General features: G+C 49.6%; 1 protein-coding gene across 1 annotated transcript; it reads left to right on the plus strand.

Annotated features, from left to right (window-relative positions):
* Positions 1-682: 682 nt before the first annotated feature.
* On the plus strand, positions 683-11102 carry LOC310964577 (protein Shroom2-like). The gene is made up of 10 exons (XM_083937761.1): positions 683-774; positions 1027-1044; positions 2082-2204; positions 2290-4618; positions 4712-4761; positions 6997-7587; positions 8245-8748; positions 9815-9989; positions 10075-10347; positions 10453-11102. Exons 1-10 carry the CDS (start codon positions 707-709, stop codon positions 10723-10725), a joined length of 4404 nt encoding a protein of 1467 aa, XP_083793887.1. The 5' UTR covers positions 683-706; the 3' UTR covers positions 10726-11102.
* The last annotated feature ends 3308 nt before the right edge of the window (positions 11103-14410 follow it).

Genomic DNA, 14410 nt, shown 5'->3' on the forward strand with positions numbered 1-14410 from the left:
CAAGAGGCTGAAGATGAATGAATGATTTTTTCCACCATTTCAATGCTTTATTGGCTGTTTAGGACGAATAAACAAGAGAGTATCACTGTTTACTCGGCTCTTATATTAGTGAATCAGCATTTTAAGGGTCAGTCTTCTCACCATCGCCCTTCTCTCCCGGTGTCAGGACGACTTTACGCACGATTCATTGGTATGGATGAATACGAAAAGTACCCGTACCCATTCATGTTTTGCAGAAATTGGTTCGTCCTTGTAAGATCGTTTCTTTCTAACCAGTGAAAACTTCTTTTCAGTGTGAAACTTTCAAAATTGAAGCGTTAAATCCTGGAGGAATGGGGCGTTCTGGTGGTTTCAGGGGGCAAACACTCATTTTTCTGAAAGCTGAGCTCGGTCTGGGCCATATGGCTGTGACAGACCTGTCTCCCTCTCCTGTTCTGAGAGCCCTTCACAATAAGAGCAGGGCCCCGCCTGCCTGCCTGCTTCAACACCCTTCTTTGAGTAACTCTGCTCCATGATTGGTCCAAACGGTGCCTCCATAACGACCATGCTCTCGAGCTCGCCGTATGTTTCCTAGATTGCATTTGAAAGTGTCTTCTTCTGTCTTGTCGTCCCTTTTGTTAACCTTTGATGCTGACACGTCTTCCTCTCCTTCCCTCACTCGCCGCCCATAACAGCTAAAATGGTTGATGTTGCATCGCCGTGCACGATGCCGTCAGACACCGAGGTTCATGTGGCGAGGAGCTTCCTCACCAAGATTTTGCGGAGCTCCATGAGGTACCGTCGGACAGCTGTTGTGTTTGCTGGTGGTCTTTGTCGGTGGGGTGCTTTGTGCTCCTACCTCGTGTGGTGTTAGTCGTCCAAACCAAACATCCTTTAGTCGTCATTTGCACATTTATCTTGTTCCTGGAGTTTGTGATTCAGCCCAGTGACGTTCAGCCTCCTCATCCTTCCTCTGGTTCAGTTGAAAGGTGTCGTGTTCGGATGTTAAACACGTGTAATTCTGTTCTTTTCCAACATGCTCTCCAGGAAAAACCGCTTCAAAGGGTACGTGCCAGTGTGTAGTTGAGCTTTCTGGTGTTTTTACCAAGGTTTGGGTGATATTATAACAACATATTTAATATGGGCCAATACAAATGACTGCAAATGAAGCACAGAGTCCAAACTCAGAGACATGAAGGAGTCTTTTCTGCATGATTCTTTAAAAATGCAGGAATATTAAATTCACATTAGTGAATGTTGTGTTTTTAACCCTCCTGTTCTCCTAAGGGTCAATTTGACCCCATTTAATGTTTAAAATCTCTAAATAATGTCATTTTTTTTGTGTTTTTTTGCTTTATATTTATGATTTTTCCTCATTTTATGGGGACGACTCATAAAAAACCTAAAATTATCATGATTATATATATTTTTATTGTTCTTATCGTACATGTACTTGTGTCATCGGTGTTCCTTTGGGTCAGTTTGATCATCTGGATGATTTAATCATTATTATTATTGTTTATTTTACATTTCAAATATTATATGAGGTCAAATTCATGCTGCTGTCGTTGATAACGGACGTTACTTTCATTCCAGATGTTACAAATAACACAAAATAGCACTTAAAATAACAGACTTACTGTAAAACACACACACAGAAATCCCTCCATGCAGTTTAACATCAGTGATATTTTTCATTCTGTTAAATAAAAACATACAGTACCCGACTTCACTTGAGTCACACATTGATTTTGATCATTTTCCAGATGTTTAACGGTCAAATTGACCCCGAGAATAAATGGTGTTAGTGAAATCTGAGGGCAACAGGACGGTTAAGTGAAGTTGGATCCGTTTGGAAGGATTTACCTTTGATAAATATTGATGTGAGAGCTCTCTCTCCGTCTGTAAGTGTTGCAGTGTCAGATGAAAATCCTTGCACCTTCAAAACTCTGCAAACTAATATTTCAAGTGTTTTAGGTAACACCTCATCCCTGAGAGACAGAGAATGATGGACTCCTAAAGCAACATTGTTCAACCCCTCTGCAGCTGAAATGCCAAATACTCTCATGTGTAAAGTGTTTTCGTGCCTCTTTGCTTTGCAGGAAGAATGATCCGGACTCGCGCCCCCATTCCTGGCACGCCTCCAAGCTGACAGAAGAGGAGTCGGAGCCCGCTGGGCGAGAGGCCACCGCAGCACCGCTCTGGAAGCCAAAACATGACACAAAGTGAGACTAAGGGCGGAAAATAGGAACTTTTCAAGCATTAAGTCGTAAAAAAACACTCAAATACTGTTTTTCTTTCCACCACCAGGCTCAAAGAGTCATCCAATCAAGGGCACAAGTACACCCAGAGTCAGCTAACCGGCCAGCTCAGCGCAGCGAACACCATGGAGAGACTGGAGCGTCCGTCTCACCCCTTCCCACCAGGTCGTCTTTCCCCGAGTAAATACATCAACACCTCTGAGCCGCTCTGTGGACCAGGAGGTAAAAGAGACTCTGGGTTCAGCTGTTTCTCCAGCACCTCCAGCCCTCCTTTCCATGACCAGGTCACGTCTGATAGGAAGGGAACCAGCTCTGAAAACATTTTCTTCAAGGGTCCTTTGAGTGAGGGGCCCCAGCAGGCAGAGCGGCCCAAGTACCTGCAGCCGACGCTGGGGAACGGAGGCTGGGAGGGCTCAGGGGGCGAGGAGCCGCCTGCCTCTCGGGTCTCTGTCGCAGGGAGACCCGGCATCAGCCCGGTGTGGCAGGTACCAGAGAAGAAGAAGTCCCAGTCCCCCCCTCCCCCACCCCCTCCCCTGCGCAGTGACAGTTTTGCCGCCACAAAGGTGTTCCCATACTCCGAAGGGCCTAGTGGTCCAGCAAAGACCCACGGCAGACCAACTGAAAATAAGGACCAGAATGGGGTCAGATCGCACCAGGAGAAAACCTCAGAGTCCAGACGTAGCTTCAACCCCCTGCCCACCAAAGACTTACTCCACCCCAACATGGCAGCTGATCACAACCACAACCAGCTGCACCCGAACAAACTCTTCTCCCTGTCCAGCAACGACGTCAGACAGCCTCATTACACCCAACCACCTGCCCACCAGAGGCAATACAGTGATGAAAGCCCGCTCTACCTGCAGACCAGGTCCGCTCCCCCCACCAAGATTCAGAGTGTAGGAAGCTACTATCGCAGCCTCCAGGATCTGCCCACAAACACCTTCAGCCGCAAACCATTTCGGCACTCCACAGCAGCCATGGCAAGTTCTGTTGCAAACCCAATCTTGGAGAAGGGGGGGCAACACCGATACTACGGCCCTGGAAGCAAGCATTCGGTTCAGACGGCTGAGCTCCAGGCCAGGCAGGGAAAAGCCGAGGGCCGGAGGGGGGAAGCAGAGAAATCCCACAGGGTAAACGGCAAAGAACCAGGATTCCTAAGTTCCTTGAAGACAAATGTTAAGGCAAAATACTCTCTACCTCAGTCCCAGCTGCCTTATAGTGAAAATAAGGAGCGCGGTGGCCTTTGCCATCTGGGGAACGGTCTGCATTATGACCACCAAACCTCTGAACCTTCTGTTCGAAGCTGCAGCCCAGAGGACGCTGCAAAGAGGGGTGAAGGGAACGCTAATGACGTGAAAAGACACTTCCCACCACATCAAAGTAATGATACAAAAGTCACTCTTTCAAGGCACCAAGACCCATGGGTGCCGCAAGAAGATCACCGAATATCCCCCCTGAAAACTCCACTCCTCCACTCCCTGGCCCAGGAGAGCCGGAGTCTGGCTGTGCGGCAACCAGCAGCCACCACCACGGGTGTCGTGTCCACGCAGGACGCCGGTGACACCATGGCCGCCAGCAGTGGAAAATCTAATCGGCGCGGCGACCGTTACGCCACCACCCTCCGCAATGAGATCAAGCAAAAGCGAGCCCAGCTGCAAAAGAGCCGCAGCGCTGCAACCCTGACGTGCGATGCCGAGGATGAGGAGGCAGAGGAGTGGAGATCCACAAAGACTTCTACATCTTCTGGAGTCTCCTTCTCCAATACCTACAAGGACCACCTGAAAGAGGCCCAGGCCAGGGTCCTCCAGGCCACCTCCTTCCAGAGACGTGACCTCGAGCCTCTTGGACCAGAGGCACCAGTGGTTAAACCCTCCAATGGACGCATCAGAGGACGTAAGCGCTTCCACCTGGCCAAGAGGATGCACTCCTTCTCAGAGCCTGACAAGATAGACAAGGTGGGAGTAGAGGGAGAGCCTCAAACAGGGTCTTTTGGAGATCGGAGGAAGTTCTTTGAGGACAAACCGGCATTTTCCCGACCTGTGCTGAAGTCCAGCCAGGGTGCAAACTTGAATGCAGACCTTGGTGAGATAAGCAAAGCCAAAGAGAGAACTCCCTCTGGAGAGCCGGAGGAGGCTCACCCATCCGCAGACCTCGAACACCTCAGCCCTGGACATAAGCAGGTCTTACTTGAGCAGCAGAGGCTTGGGACCTTCGCTGAGTACCAGGCCACGTGGAACAAACAGAAGAAGTCATCAGAGGCCAAGACACAAGGAAGGTACCACTCAGCCGAGAACATCTTGGACGCAGATGCCGAGGAGAAGGCTGTGTGCGTCCATGAGAGATCCCGATCCTCGCCCTCTGCAGACTTCTATACACAGGTACTTTTTAAAAAACACATCAACTTAGACCGGACGAGCTCATCAATGGGTTACAGAGTTAAGCAAAGAAGCCCTTTTCCTTTTCTTTTGCAGGATATTCCTTCACCATGGAGAGACCCTCACAGCCACCAGAGCAGTTACAGGTGAGATTAAGGTTTACGACAACTAGTGTTGTTTTTGACGGCTTGTTTTACTTTTAGTCTAGTTTTAGTCGACTAAAGTCTGAGAGTTTTAGTCTAGTTTTAGTCAAATAAAATTGTATATTAGTCTCTTTTGAGTGATGCAATAAGTGATACATAAAAGTACCTAGTAGTATTGACAAAACAAACATTTTCTTGCAGATATCTTTAGTTTGTACGGGTCGAGAATAAGTAATCCAATTTATGTTGATGCCAAATTCAGTTCAGTGTTATTTGCTCTGTGAAATACAAAACTAGTGAAAGTATTTGGCCAACAAGGAGAAGTTTAGTGCACTTATAGAGTGAGTCAGTCAGTGTAAAGTGTGTTTTTAGGAACTAAAAACACACTTTACACTCTCACAAACAAATACACACACACACTTGTTCTCAGCTCCAGTGGCTAACGCTAAAGCTAGCGTTAAAACCGTAGCCTCGTGTGGCATGAGCTTTCTAAAACAGAACGTTACATTATGTCTTGACTTACCTAAAGTTCATTATGGGATGCCCTGAAGTGTCTCTTAAGACTCGTGTTGTTTTTTCCTGTGATTTTGTGGCTGCATTTCTCCCAAACACGCCCCCCGGCTGGTGTCACACTTTGTTCTCATGTTTCTTTAGTTGTCGCTAACCGGCTAACGGTAACACTGACCCACAGCAGCGGCAGCTTCTGAATCTGAATAATGCGTGTGTGGGGATTGAGGAAGTGACGTCGTCCAGACGCGAGACTGGGAAAAAAGTACAAAATAATAAAAATAACGTGACTAAACGAGACGAAACAACGTTATTTCGTCTCATTTTTATTCGTCAACAAAATTGCATTATATATTTATAGTCATCGTCACATGACCAGCATGTTTGTTTCGTCTCGTCTAGTTTTCCTCACGTGATAAAGGTTCGTTGACAATATTTCGTCATCATTTTCGTTGACGAAAGCACTATTGACAACAACTAATGGGGATGGGCGTGAGTGATCGATTCCTCGAGTAGTCATGTTTCAGATTAGATCGATTGGTAACAACAGCACTCCAGGTTTTTGTGTGTGCAGCACAGGTGAGCTGGAGTTCACCTGCTGGAAAGACAAACTAAAAAGGATGCGATCAAAACTCAGTAAACGGACGGGGGAATAATCAAGGGAGCAGCTCTTTACTCTGACTGTGTTTCAGGGTGACGAATCACCAACGTCCAAAGGGAAATGCATGTGAAGTATCATGTAAATGTGGAATGTGTCTGCGTGGTGAGATTTCAGGGCAGAGAGAGCACACGTCTCGTCCCGTGTTTCCTGAGCTGAAAGGAAAATCTCGTCTTCAGTGACACCAGATCTGTTCCCCAGCTTATCTCGTGTTGTCGAGGCGAACCGAATCCTCCGCTCTCCTGTAGTGAACTACACCCAGATTTACTAAAGTGTAACCGTGCAATCGCTGGTGATTTAACCTGCTTTTGAAAGTGTTTCTTTGTGCGTTCGGCTGTCAGTGAACCGCACACTTAAACAAAGGGCTGTTGCAAAAATGCATGATACTCCAAATAGGTTAGGGGAATGACTGGTGTAAGAAATATGTTTCTCTAAGTCCGACGCTGGCCCTTTCTGTCTCTGCTCAGGTGTAATCCAACCTCTGTGTTTGGTTTTCACACCCATGGCTCAAGTTTCCAAAGCTGTAACACACACACACACACACACACACACACACACACACACACACACACACACACACACACACACACACAGCACTCAGAGTAGAGACTTCACTGTTGGACTGTATTGAAGCAAACTTGGTGCCCACAGAATTTCAGAATACAAATGTTTTTCTACTAAAACCACGAAAGCGTCAGCCTTGTTTTCTACACAGAGCTGTGGTCCAACCAGCCAGAACACTACCCATGACTCATGGCGTCTCGGAGTTTGAGTTGATGCCCAGTTTCTTCCCGATGCCACAGAAAAACGTATCCAGTGTGCAAACAAAGCTTCAGGCTGTTTGTTATAGATGCCAGTAAACGAAACATCTTTGAAAGTTCTTCTAAACTGATACTAAATATTGAAAAGAAGGAAAAGGTTCAGGTTTCTTGCACCAGAAACAAAGCACACGCAAGGATGAGGGACATTTGATGAAACGACTTGAAAACCTTCGCAAGAACGACCTTGTTTGACCTTTGGTGAAGACTTTTCCTTCAGATACTGATGAAGTTTGTCTTTACTTTGACCTCTAGAGGAAAAACTGAGAGCAGGCAGCGATACATGCCCGACCACAGCCCACAGACGGCCCCGTCAGTCCCAGGCCTCGCTGACCACAGGACCAAACCAGACCACACCACACACTCCTCAGGCCCTCGCAGCCTCAGCCCCAACCCAGGCTCTCAGCTCCCATCCCAGCTTCCACAAGCCAAGGGCCTCCTGCCTCCGCCCAGGCCCCATTTAGGCGCAGAAACCACATCCTCCTCCCAAGAATTCCTCGCTGGCGCCCAGGCAGACCCGACAGCGCTCCAGCCTCTGTCCAGCTGCAGCTCTGACACCCAGCGCCATGCTCCTGCGCAGAACTCCTCCGCCGGCCCCGTCCCGACCAGCTCCCCTCACCTCAGCGGGACGTCCGGAGCGGACATGAGCAGAGGAGGTGGAGAAAACGAGGCGGAGAAGGGGCAACCGCTGCCAGCGTCCCTGTCCCCGTCGTCCCTGTTCTACTGGACGGCCGCTCTGTCTCTTCCCGCAGCAGATGGAGCGCGGTCTCCATCGCCACAGTTCGCACCGCAGAGACTGACTGACAAACCCCCGGCCGTGTTGCTGCAGGATGACTCACCACTCAGGTAAGCAGCTTAGTCAAAGGGCTTCAGGTCTCCTCGCCGCCCCTCGGTATGTAAATCTTTCCCCTCCTGCTCAAGTAGACAAACGAAGCTTTGAACTTTAGGGAAACGAGTTTGCGTGAGGCAGCGATCGACAATACAGTAACAGTAGAAACAGGAGGTGGTTGTGCATGAAGTCAAAGTCAAATGTGCCCAAAGAGAAGACGCTCACTTTGGTTTTCTGAGTCAAATCAAACCGGAGGCTGTAATTCTGCTAAAGCCACATGGCTGCTTTGTTCTCCACTGCACTTCTACTGCGTGATCCATCCTTTAATTAGAGACAGGCGAGTGTGAAGCTCCGATGTGTTTGACAAATGTTTCTGTGCTCTGTGCTTCATCCTCAGCACTCGAGCGATGCGTCTTTGGTTGTTTTAGGTCGTTAAAGTGAAGTTAAACATGAGAAGTGTGTGTGATCTGTGCTCTTCTGTCACTTTTCTCTCCTGTTTGACGGTGAGATAAAAAGATCTCCCCCTCAAAGAGTTGCCGTGTGTTTGAGTCCCAAACTTTGCGTTCATCTTTGTTGTTTTGCAGGTTTTCAAACTGAAAACTTGAGGCTGAAAAGACCAATAATAGAAATAAATAATGATGATTTCAGGCCTTAATGTTGATGTTTCCTGTCAGATCGCACAGTGATTCCACGCTCCCTGACATGGACGTGAGGAGTCCGGCGAGGAAAGTCCCCGTGAGGATCGTCCATGCTGAGAGCAGCTCAGAGCGCGAGGGCAGGGCCTACCTGTCCCAGAGCAGAGACCCCTGCAGCGCCCTCCAGCCGCCAGCCCACGTCCCCTCCCTGGACCCAGCAGAGGGCCCGGCATCCTCCCTGTTCAGCGCCTACACCCGCCCCCAGGATCTGGGTCAGTCTGTTCAGGAGCTGGTCCCTGAGTCCAGTTTAGCGGGGGCTCGGCGCTCAGAGGAGGACGCCAAGAGAGAGGAGCTGGCCAGGGACATCATGGGTAAAGACAAGACCCTGGTGGACATCTTGGACCAGAGCGGCAGAAAGACCACCATGGACCTGATGGAAGGACTCTTCCCCACCGAGGAGCAGATCCTGGAGGGGACCCACCAGCGGAGGAGGGGCTCCTCTGGCTCCAGACTGCCCACCTCATCCCCCAGGAGCATGGACAGGTGGGGCTTTAAGTACAGCCAGGTGTGCAGCGTCAGTCAGGGCGCCATCCCACTGTGCCTCCGTCCCGTGCCCCGTGCTTTAGGGTCCTTGTCCCCCCCTCCAGGCCCGTTTGTACTCACACTACCTGGGCCTCGGAGAATGCTTCTTGCTGCCTATACGTCATCACGCCGTAACACGTCACACGCATTGATGACGTCATGGCGATGCGTGGCTTTGTTTCCAGATCTTTCCGTAGACCTCGGAGTTTTTGTGCGTCTTGTCGACTGTTTTTGAATCTTTTCATCGACCAAATCTGCAGTAAACACTCCACCTCCGCATCACACCAACGTGAACCTTTCACCGCCATTGTTTGAAATGTCCGCGCATGGTCCCTCCTTCTTTTTTCTACGTCCCAACAGGCGCACAGGAAATGACCTCAGAACCGCCGTAGGCCTCGTGCTCGTACACGTGCGCACGCTCGTGCTCGTACACGTGCAAACGTGCTTTACTAAAGCCCACCTCTCCCAAACGGACCGTGGACGGCAAGCGTGCCGCTCCTAGACGTGGTACGGTTGCACTCACACTGGTCAAAGGAACCAGACTTTAGCCGTGACACGTGCTGGGGCACGGGGCGGATGATTAGAGTCATTGTAATTGCATCCAGAAGGGGCTAAATGTAAACTTTAGGCACTGAGTAATTCACCTTAGAGCAACACACTCTTGCTCTGAGGTGAATTACTCAACATGATGGAGCTTCTCTGTCACAGCAACTGGGAATGTGTGTGTTGTGTTTGTTTGGTTTGACTCTCCAGCATCAGTTGACTTCATTGGTGTCAAACATGCTGAAGCCTTTTGTCTCAGCAGCCCATGAAGGAGCCTCCACTGTGGCTGCCCTCTGGTGCACACATGTCTCATTACAGCTGTCTGCTCCAGACACAGCTGCTGTTTCACAAAGTGTTGCATCTGTCTGTAACTGAATCTGATTCATTCTAAACCCATGTTTCTGTCCTCTAACATGTCTGACATTAACTTTAAACCCTGACTCTTCCCACCCTCTCGACACTGTTGGCTGTTGTTGTGTGTCAGGAGGGAGGAGGAGGACTTGTCCGCGTCAGCAGCCGCCTCTCTGGTGCCCAGCTCCTCCTACTACAACACGTCGGCTCCCAAAGCTGAGCTGCTCATCAAGATGAAGGACATGCAGGAGCAGCTGGAGGAGCAGGACTCCGAGGACGAGCTCGACGTCGACCTTGCCAGTAAAAAGGTAAAACTCCGCCTGATCTTTGAGGTAGAGGAGCAAAGCTTCCTCCCCTCGTGTTTGAACGCTCTCTGTGTCTTTGATTCTCCAGCAAGAGCTGATCTGCAGCCTGGCGAGGAAGCTGGAGGTGCTGCGGGAGGCTCGGCACAGCCTGCAGGAGGACGTGGAGGACAACGAGGCCCTGGGCCGGGAGGTGGAGGCCACCGCGCGGCGCCTCTGTCAGGCCAACCAGCTCGACAAGTTCTGCATGTTTGTGGGCGACCTGGACAAGGTGGTGAGCCTGCTGCTGTCGCTGTCGGGGCGGCTCGCCCGGGTGGAGAACGCCCTCAACAGCCTGGAGGACGAGGCCCCGCCGGAGGAGAAGGTAACGGTCTCGCTCACATGAGGGCTTATGTTCAGATAACGCACACATGGCGTCCATACTGTCCGCCTCATCTGCTGATAACCACGTGCATCCGTCCTTCACCAGCGGACCCTGACGGAGAAGCGCAAGCTCCTGATGCAGCAGCACGAGGATGCCAAGGAGCTGAAGGAGAACCTGGACCGTCGGGAGCGGCTGGTGTCCGGCGTCATGGAGGCCCACCTGGACCCGGAGAGCCTGGACGACTACCGGCACTTTGTGAAGATGAAGTCCGCCCTCATCATCGAGCAGCGCAAACTGGAGGACAAGATCAAGCTGGGCGAGGAGCAGCTCAAGTGCCTGGTGGACAGTCTGCCGCTGGAGCAGAGGCCGCGGCTCTGATGCCCCGACGGTACCGTTAAGGTTTTATTGATTCTCCTGCTCTTATCGATACTTTGAGCGTTTTTTTTCCACGACTTAATCGTTTACAACAGCAGACGGCGCCACTTACCGTGCCTCTGTTCATACGCGGAGTGACACCTTCTGAGAGGACGTGTGTGTGTCAGGTGTGTCGGTGAAGTATCGGCTCTTTACCCACAAAGGTTCGACGCACCGACAGCGACAGGGCGTAGTCGGAGCAGCTCCGACCGGACGGAGACGCTGCAGCCGATCGTTCGCTACACCGAGACGATCGAAAGCACCAATGAGAGCGTTTCAGCACGAGGGAGTCGAATCGTTTTGTTTGTACCGGGGCCCGTTTGTACCAGGGCCCGTTTGTACCGGGGCCCCCTGCTCTGGTGGTGTTCACCTCTAACGGCACCTGGTTCATGGAGGTCGTGCAGAAAAGATCTAAACAGAGACAGGAAGTGAACTTTGTGTCCACTCAGGAGATTCGGGCTGCTGGGTGAACACGTCTCGCCGCCTCGTGCACATTTAACCATCTAATTTTCCCGAGTCAGCATTAAATTACCAACTGCGTGAACCTTAGCTGATGCTCGGAAAGGCTCCACTGCTCCTTACTGAGGTCAAACTGGATCAAATGTCCTCTCTTTGTTCCCGTACTGAGGAAGAGCAACATTAGACTTTACGTTGACGCTCCATTAGCGTGTTAGCATCTGTTAGCATCCCAAAGTCACTGTGTTTATTGTTCACTGATGTTACGGAACATCTTAAAGTCACAGAACATGAACATCTACGTACGGCGTCAGTGCACTTTACCCCTGTCACGTCCGCTCGCTGCTGGAGGCTTTTTAACGCCACGTCTGTCTCCAGACACGCTGATTTAAGATGGCGTCTGACGGCGTCTCCAGGCTCCCTCGCTGTGCGTTTGCAGTTTTATCTCAGTGATAGTCTCCAGTTATTTATTGTAGCCTTGCTGAAAACCGTCTTCAGACGAAGGGGAAAAGTTTCCCCACTAATTTATTTCCACTCATGACGTATTTTTTGTGTTTTCACACCAAATGAAACGGAGAGTTTGAGTTTTCCTCCTCCACCTCCTCGTTTCTGGTGTATTTTCTAACGGGAGACGACTTTTACACCTTTAACTCATCATGAACTTCTCATTTTGGGGTGAAACTCTTTGATGTTTGCTAGAATAAGAGCTGATGAGTGGCTGCTTCTCCTAAAGACGACGGGTTTCCCCTGGAGGCTGTTGTTGCCGTGTCCTCGGTGCTTTTACTCTCCCCCAGACTCCTGACTCGTGTCTTTTTCCACCTTCTCTGAGTGAGACACTGTTTCTGCACAGGTCCATCTCACCCTGGTTTATACTTGTATATAATTACACATGGAGACATGCACATGTAGGCTTTATGTGAAGACGTGCCTACTGTGAACCTCCTGGACTGACCTGTGTGTGTGTGTGTGTGTCCTGTGATGACCCGCACACACACACACACTACATGTATGCCGTGCTCTCTTTCACCAACTTAACAAGCAATAAAACACTGAAGCTGACAGGTCTGGTTGTTTTTGTGACTTATATCTGACGAGGTAAAGCAGAACAGTGACGATATACAGGAATATGCAGAGGAAGCTTCATCTCACACTTACTACTACTCCAATCTGGGCTTTTACTGCACCTGCTGCACACGTTTATGCTCCTAGAGGACACTTTAACACACGTTTATGCTCCTAGAGGACACTTTAGCACACGTTTATGCTCCTAGAGGACACTTAAGCACACGTTTATGCTCCTAGAGGACACTTTAGCACACGTTTATGCTCCTAGAGGACACTTTAACACACGTTTATGCTCCTAGAGGACACTTTAACACACGTTTATGCTCCTAGAGGACACTTTAACACACGTTTATGCTCCTAGAGGACACTTTAACACACGTTTATGCTCCTAGAGGACACTTTAACACACACATGCTTTGTGTCCTCAGAGGAGCTGCAGGTGCTTGTTTCCCAGGTAACCAGGTGAGGAAGGAAAGAGAGAATAAAAGAGGAAGAGGAGAACGAGCGGCAGCCAAGGAGAGGTGACACCTTCTGCCTGGCTGTGACCTGCAGACGACGTCCACTCTGGGTTGGATCAGGACTTTGCCGGTAACCTTCTGCTCTGTTGTGGAAGAGGTGCTCGATTGATCAGACGTGTTAAGATGGAACCTGCTGATTTAGCACACGTTTATGCTCCTAGAGGACACTTTAGCACATGTTTAGGCTCCTAGAGGACACTTTAGCACACGTTTATGCTCCTAGAGGACACTTTAACACACGTTTATGCTCCTAGAGGACACTTTAACACACGTTTATGCTCCTAGAGGACACTTTAGCACACGTTTATGCTCCTAGAGGACACTTTAGCACACGTTTATGCTCCTAGAGGACACTTTAACACACGTTTATGCTCCTAGAGGACACTTTAGCACACGTTTATGCTCCTAGAGGACACTTTAGCACACGTTTATGCTCCTAGAGGACACTTTAACACACGTTTATGCTCCTAGAGGACACTTTAGCACACGTTTATGCTCCTAGAGATCACTTTAACGCACACGTGCTTTGTGTCCTCAGAGGAGCTGCAGGTGCTTGTTTCCCAGGTAACCAGGTGACGGAGGAAAGAGAGAATAAAAGAGGAAGAGGAGAACGAGCGGCAGCCAAGGAGAGGTGACACCTTCCGCCTGGCTGTGACCTGCAGACGACGTCCACTCTGGGTTGGATCAGGACTTTGCCGGTAACCTTCTGCTCTGTTGTGGAAGAGGTGCTCGATTGATCAGACGTGTTAAGATGGAACCTGCTGATTTAGCACACGTTTATGCTCCTAGAGGACACTTTAGCACACGTTGGGGCTCCTAGAGGACACTTTAGCACACGTTTAGGCTCCTAGAGGACACTTTAGCACACGTTTACGCTCCTAGAGGACACTTTAACACACGTTTATGCTCCTAGAGGACACTTTAACATACGTTTATGCTCCTAGAGGACACTTTAACACACGTTTATGCTCCTAGAGGACACTTTAGCACACGTTTATGCTCCTAGAGGACACTTTAGCACACGTTTATGCTCCTAGAGGACACTTTAGCACACGTTTACGCTCCTAGAGGACACTTTAACACACGTTTATGCTCCTAGAGGACACTTTAACACACGTTTATGCTCCTAGAGGACACTTTAGCACACGTTTATGCTCCAAGAGGACACTTTAACACACGTTTATGCTCCTGGAGGACACTTTAGCACACGTTTATGCTCCTAGAGGACACTTTAACACACGATTATGCTCCTAGAGGACACTTTAACACACGATTATGCTCCTAGAGGACACTTTAACACACGTTTATGCTCCTAGAGGACACTTTAACACACGTTTATGCTCCTAGAGGACACTTTAGCACACTTTATGCTCCTAGAGGAAACTTTAGCACACGTTTATGCTCCTAGAGGACACTTTAGCACACGTTTATGCTCCTAGAGGACACTTTAGCACATGTTTATGCTCCTAGAGGACACTTTAGCACACGTTTGTGCTCCTAGAGGACACTCTAACACACGTTTATGCTCCTAGAGGACACTTTAACACACGTTTAGGCTCCTAGAGGACACTAACACAGGTTTATGCTCCTAGAGGACACTAACACAGGTT

Source organism: Echiichthys vipera (assembly GCF_963691815.1).
Source record: "Echiichthys vipera genome assembly, chromosome: 23".
Classification (NCBI taxonomy): domain Eukaryota; kingdom Metazoa; phylum Chordata; class Actinopteri; order Perciformes; family Trachinidae; genus Echiichthys; species Echiichthys vipera.

Coding starts and splice junctions, on each gene's coding strand:
- LOC310964577 (XM_083937761.1), top strand. CDS start 707: ATGCCGTCAGACACCGAGGTTCATGTGGCGAGGAGCTTCCTCACCAAG. Junction 2,205..2,289: donor AAGCCAAAACATGACACAAA/GTGAGACTAAGG, acceptor TTCCACCACCAG/GCTCAAAGAGTCATCCAATC. Junction 7,588..8,244: donor CAGGATGACTCACCACTCAG/GTAAGCAGCTTA, acceptor GTTTCCTGTCAG/ATCGCACAGTGATTCCACGC.